The sequence below is a fragment of the Sinocyclocheilus grahami genome, unplaced genomic scaffold, assembly GCF_001515645.1.
Source record: "Sinocyclocheilus grahami isolate Dianchi unplaced genomic scaffold, SAMN03320097.WGS_v1.1 scaffold809.1, whole genome shotgun sequence".
NCBI classification, from domain to species: Eukaryota; Metazoa; Chordata; class Actinopteri; order Cypriniformes; family Cyprinidae; genus Sinocyclocheilus; species Sinocyclocheilus grahami.
The window spans coordinates 155,442-162,195 of NW_015505988.1; the positions used below are offsets into that span (position 1 = coordinate 155,442).

General features: G+C 37.8%; 1 protein-coding gene across 1 annotated transcript in view; it reads left to right on the plus strand.

The window, feature by feature from the left end:
- Window positions 1-3,600, plus strand: part of LOC107562141 (suppressor APC domain-containing protein 1-like) — a 6,812-nt gene extending 3,212 nt beyond the window's left edge. Inside the window, exons 2-4 of the mRNA XM_016246717.1 lie at window positions 786-935; window positions 2,866-3,021; window positions 3,127-3,600. Coding sequence (XP_016102203.1) covers window positions 786-935; window positions 2,866-3,021; window positions 3,127-3,219 — 399 coding nt within the window. The 3' untranslated portion in view covers window positions 3,220-3,600. The remainder of the gene's footprint in view (window positions 1-785; window positions 936-2,865; window positions 3,022-3,126) is intronic.
- The last annotated feature ends 3,154 nt before the right edge of the window (window positions 3,601-6,754 follow it).

A 6,754-nucleotide genomic window follows, 5' to 3' on the forward strand; every position in this document is an offset into this window, starting at 1 on the left:
TCCTGCAGAGTTTAGCTCCAACTTGCCTCAACACACCTTCCTGGAAGTTTGTAGTTATGCCTAGTAAGACCTTAATTCGCTGGTTCAGGTGTGTTTATTTAGGGTTGGAGCTAAACTCTGCGGGACACCGGCCCTCCCGAACCGAGTTTGGAGACCCCTGCTTTAGGGGGTATGTTAAAACTCAGGGGAGGCAAGAGAGACGCAGACTCCCACTGTAAGTTTACCTGCTGGTGTCGCTGTTGGACAGTTTTACTTTAGAAAAATGAATGATTCATACACTTTTTATGTCATAGTTTGTCATATTTGTGTTGTTTTATTTTTGTACTGTGAATTTTATTCTCATCCAATTTTTTGAGGAGGCACTGCCTCCCTTGTCTTCTCGGAGGAAATGCCCAAATGCATAGTGTATAGTGCGTCATTTGGGATGCAAGCGATTGCATTTTGGGTGGCTGATCTCCAATAAAATAGTAAATGAGATACACAAATAAGAATTTTTGCTTATCAAAACATTTGTTTTACACAATATTTACTTGCATATTTTCTGTAGGGGGAGCAACACTTCTGTTAATCGGCCAAACAGAGAGGGTTATCAACCAATGCCAGTAATCTCAAAATGGCCAATTATCAACTGATTAATCAGTCTATCACTATCCCAAACAATATATTCTCCAATATATGCACCAGTCTTAATGCTTAATTCTGTCATTTTTAACGCACCAAAACACTTAAAGTTGATACTATAGTGTAGGGTTTCAATGTTTATGATAAGTTAATGTTTCTTTTAGCTAAAGAGACGTAGAGATCTGGAAAGACAAAAAGACATCCTGTGGGCTGGACTGCAGGTTGTGGAACAAACCAAGCTGTGGTACCAGAATCGCCTGAAGCTGAATTTACAAAGGCAAGTTAGCTTCAGCACAGGTGACTTGGATGAAGAGGTATGTACCTTCACAAAACAAACCTGAGTAAAGCTGCTGTTACATAAATGCAAGAGTATACAACAGAAGTAAAGGAGGCCTGTTCCTGCAGGCTTTTATTAAAACCTGCACATTTTAATTTAATTCAGAACTTTTAACATCTCCCAATGAGCTGATGATCTAAATCAGGTTTGTTAAATAAGGAACACATACAAAATGTATAGTGCTGTAGGTGCCTAGACCAGGAATGAAAACCACTGGCCTACACTTGATGCTAAATCAAATAGGCTACTGTACTAACCCTTAACCTAACATAAACCATAGCCCTCCAAAAATTATAAGCAGTGTAACTGATATCCAAACCTGTATGAACACAAAAGAAGCTATTTTGAAGAATGTTGGTAACCAAACAGTTGCTGGTCCCCATTGACTTCCATAGTATGAAAAATGAAAGTCAATGGCTACCATCAACTGTTTGGTTACCAATATTCTTCAAAATATCTTCTTTTGTGTTCACCAGAAACTTTGAACAACTGGAGGGTGAGTAAATGATGACAGAATTTTGTTTTTGTGTCAACTATCCCAACACTATATCACGGCCAAATCATACGTATTTTACGAGATGGCCAATTCAACGAATTCATATGACCTCACTCGATTTTGTACGATTTCTGTGATGGTTAAGTCTAGGGGTGGGTTTAAGTGTGGTCATTCGTAGGAATTCCTACGAATTTGCCACCTCGTAAAATAGTATGATTTTTCATAAATCGTATGAATTCGTACGAGTGATGTCGTACAAATTAGCCACCGTGTCAAATATGCACGAATTGCTGTGAGATCGGGTTGACTATCCTTTTAACTGCCAAACCTTAACCTCTTGATCCTGAAGGACTTAGTAAACTTGGTCATGTGTTTGATTAAGGATGTAGCTAAAGTCTACACAACGGTTAGTCTACAAGAGCAGGATTAAGTAAACCTGGTGTACTTTACATCTAGATCAGGCTTATACCCACCTTTCAAAGTGAGGTTATGAGGAATGGACATAGTCTGTTCAATATGCTGTATTGTTGTTTACATGTGTCTCAATGGTTCAGCTGGCAAAATATTGGCTTTTCTATTTGTACTTTATTAAACACAAAAGAAGCTATTTTGAAGAATGTTGGTAACCAAACAGTTGCTGGTCCCCATTGACTTCCATAGTATGAAAAATGAAAGTCAATGGCTACCATCAACTGTTTGGTTACCAATATTCTTCAAAATATCTTCTTTTGTGTTCACCAGAAACTTTGAACAACTGGAGGGTGAGTAAATGATGACAGAATTTTGTTTTTGTGTCAACTATCCCAACACTATATCACGGCCAAATCATACGTATTTTACGAGATGGCCAATTCAACGAATTCATATGACCTCACTCGATTTTGTACGATTTCTGTGATGGTTAAGTTTAGGGGTGGGTTTAAGTGTGGTCATTCGTAGGAATTCCTACGAATTTGCCACCTCGTAAAATAGTATGATTTTTCATAAATCGTATGAATTCGTACGAGTGATGTCGTACAAATTAGCCACCGTGTCAAATATGCACGAATTGCTGTGAGATCGGGTTGACTATCCTTTTAACTGCCAAACCTTAACCTCTTGATCCTGAAGGACTTAGTAAACTTGGTCATGTGTTTGATTAAGGATGTAGCTAAAGTCTACACAACGGTTAGTCTACAAGAGCAGGATTAAGTAAACCTGGTGTACTTTACATCTAGATCAGGCTTATACCCACCTTTCAAAGTGAGGTTATGAGGAATGGACGTAGTCTGTTCAATATGCTGTATTGTTGTTTACATGTGTCTCAATGGTTCAGCTGGCAAAACATTGGCTTTTCTATTTGTACTTTATTTTTTAATTTTTTTAATTTTTGTCCTAAGAAATTTGTAGATAATGTACCTGTACCTTACAGGGCAGGTGGTCCTGCACTGTGCGGTCTTGTATGCAGCGAGTGAACGGGAGTCTGGGTAGTTTGATGAGTGACTCCTGTGTCTGGAACAATCTGACCCCAGAAGAGAGTGGAGGTTCGGACTGGGACCTCCGGTGGAGCAATGCCACACTGGCCAAGGTGATTATGAGTAATAATAATAGTTGTAATTTTGTTGTTTTTGTTTCCATTGTGCAGTCCTATTTATTATCAACATAACAAAAACTGTGTGAATTTCATATGCAGGAAGTTAATCGGAAAAATCAACAGATTTCCATGTTGGAGCTTGAGAAGGCACAACTTCTTCAGCAACTGTTGTCTTACAGCACACCTTATTGATGACATACATCCACATGTTTTCAACTCTAATTACAAGAGGGTTTCATTCAAATCATGCAGCAAACTGTAAATGTTAAAACAGTTTTGAAAATACTGAATGTTAAAATGAATTTAAGCTCTGGTATACACTTTTTCCACCCTGTCTTCCATTATTTAACAGAAAGAGACTTATAGTAAAATGTTCAGTAGTTGTTGTTTTTTTCTTAAAATATTTGGTGATAGTGTACACATTTTTTAAAAGAATGAATACTCTCCTATTACTAATATATTATGGCTAAAATTAATAATGCAAAATCACTTATTAATGTTGATTCAATAGAATCATGATCTTGTAAAGACTACCAATCTAACATAAATTAGAACATTATGAGGGTTTTTAAACATATAAAGAGATCTGTTCTGATCACTACTTTTTTGCATATTTACTGATTATGTGTGCTTCTGTTTCTTGTTGAGTTCCTCATTATCTTTTGCATATATTATGTCTATCTTATATTGTCTATACATATGTGAAACTATGTTGATTTTTTTATATCTGCAAGATCTGATCCAACCAGAGGACCAGATCCTGACCAGAACAGATTCAGACTAGATTCAGGGGGAATGTCCTCTGGAGGATTTTTTGAACTTGTGTCATGAGGTGCCCTGGAGCGACAACACACATGTTTTCGAGTGGGCTTAATGACCACCTCCTCAGTAGTCATGCTTCTCCTCCTCTTCTGGTCCCACGCAGCTTCCAAGATGTGATATAAGAGTATTATGTTTGACTAAATCAAAGGCAGAATTGAGGTCTAACAGAACCAGAGCCATAGACTGCTCAGAGTCTAAACTCTTAAAAGGGTCCCACCCACTTTATATTAAGTGTCCCTAATACCTGTGTACTTACATAGTAACTAAATGTGTACGTAGTATGTAACCACATTGTAAGAACACATTGGTACATAGTATCTACAGCTGTAATATTTCTGTAACTACACACATGTAACAAACCTCAGGATGGTTTGTGTAAGTACAAATGTGTACCAGGACATTGGTAACAACACTTTTTTTCCACTTCACTAAGTACTCGTGTAACAGGAATTATATAACTACATTTCATAACAACAATATGTATAAGGGTAATTGGAACCATTTGATCCAGGGGGTGGAGATGAGTAGGTTTAGGGGTGGAAATGGGATCCAGGGGGTGGAGATGGGTAGGTTTATGGATATGTAATGTGGGAGGAATTGGATCTCGATTTGGAGTTGGTGCATCACTGGGAATACTAATACCAGTGTACCTACATGGTAACTCCTCAGGAACTGTCCACTTAAAGTGTAACATTCTGGACACCAACCACAATTTATATGTAAAGCCTAACTTACTGGCCGCTGCTGTGTAACATCAGAGTAATTACATGATACATCTAATATAAAGTGTAACACTTGCTTTACCAAAAAGTGCTGTTAGTCCTGTTACACATTTGTACTTTCATTACCAAAAAGTATTGTTACCAATGTCCTGTTACACATTTGTACTTACACATACCATTCAGTGGGCTGTTACATATGTGTAGTTACACAAACATTAGAGCTGTAGATACTATGTACCAATATGTACTTAAACTGTGGTTACATACTGTGTACACATCTAGTTACTATGTAAGTACACAGGTATTAGGGACAGAATATAAAGTCCCAGTATAAAGACATTTGTTAATAACAGACAACAGGCCAGGGCCAACAGTCTCAATAATTTGTCAGAGGAAACATGAAGGAATTACATCCTGGGGACACATAGTAGGTTTCAGACTATGTGACTACTAGACAAAATCTCAATCAGAGTATTCAAGTGTACAGGTTCAAAGACAGATCAAGTGGAAGGGGAGAATGGAACAATTTATATGCCGATAAAGGCAGATGTGTCACAAATTCAGCCTCTGTGGCTCCCTCCGATCACCACCAGAGGGAACCATCACCGGAGTACTGAGCGATCCCTTCGGACTCCAGTTCCCACAATGCCCTATGCCAGAGTCTAATCACCTGCACAGGTGTTTCCTATTTGCCCGGTCTACTTAAACTGTGCCTTCCCTGCTCTCATTGCGAAGTCTTGTTTTGCCTTGCAGACATTTCTGAGCATTTACCCTGTGTTGTATACCTGTTGATTACCTGGACTGTTTTCCCGTTTACGATTGCTTGCTGCCTACCTATTCTGACCCTGCCTGCCTTGTTGATTCATACCATTGATTGTCTGCCGCCTGCCTCGACCCTGATTACGAACACTGTTTACGATTCTGCCCAACCTTCGTTGTTTCTAACGCCAGTTAACGATCTATGCCTGTATGACCTGCCTTGTGAACTAATAAAGCTGCACATGGATCCTAACGCCACTGCCTCTCTGTTACAAGATGTCTCAGGAAAAGGATTACTATTTGGATGGAGAACAGATTCAACAGGGGAAAGTAGGATATTTGGCTTATGGCTTTTGTATTTTGAGAGAATATAATGGTTCTAATTAATATTTATGCAATATTTATAAACAATTTTCCCATTGAAAATAGTAAAAAAAAAAAAATTCAGTTAATGCAGTATTTCAGATTAAAATAAGAGACTAGGCCTTTCGAATCCAATTTTTGAATGCATATTAGCGCCACCTGGTGAGAGCAAAGAAAGAAAAACATGTAATTTCATGGTGTAACCACAAAATGCCTGTATAGCGCACTATAGAGAGGCTTATGAATTTCCTAGATGTTTTTAGACATAATTGCTTACTTATATTAAGTTGTGGACTTGAATATATATATTAAGACATTCTCAAAGACTACTTTTTGTCAAGGTTTATATATATATATATATATTAATGTTGATCTGAAATGTCAGTTTTTGCATTATTACTACTACAGACAAACCTGAACACAGAGAAAGCATTTTGTTACACAAAGCATTAAAATTCTATAAAAATGTAACAAAAATGAACAGGAATGCTTCATCAGAGTTTAATCCTTCTGGGTCTGATCTGATTTCAACCTCTTATTTCAGACTTCCGACTCATTTTGGATATATGGTTATTCCATTTGAGTGTGTATAATTGTACATGTGTGTCTGTGAGTGTGTGTGCGTAAGTGAGTGTGTATGAGTGGATGTGCCTGTTTTGCACAATGTTTTAGAGTGTAACCCCTTCCGTGCGGTCCACTTTTTTTACTGCATTGTGGTTGAATTATTGATTTTATTTTACATATTTGCTGTGTTGCAGTCACACCAGTTTATAGGTGCATGTGTGAGTGGGTGTGTCTGTTTTACACTCTTGATGTTTTAGAGTTTCACCCCTTCATTGCGGAGTACTTTTTCTCTGCATTGTGGCTGATTTGTAGATTGTGCACACAAAGATTTTCTGAATTATGTTTTTGTCCATTTCCTATTCATTTCCTATGGTCGGTCATTTTTGACCGAAGACCAAAAATTTACGACCACTTAGCCTGTTCGAATCATGGCCTCAAATTTTTTCTGTGTTCACATTCCAAGTGCCATACAAGTCACTAAGTTTCGTACCATTCTG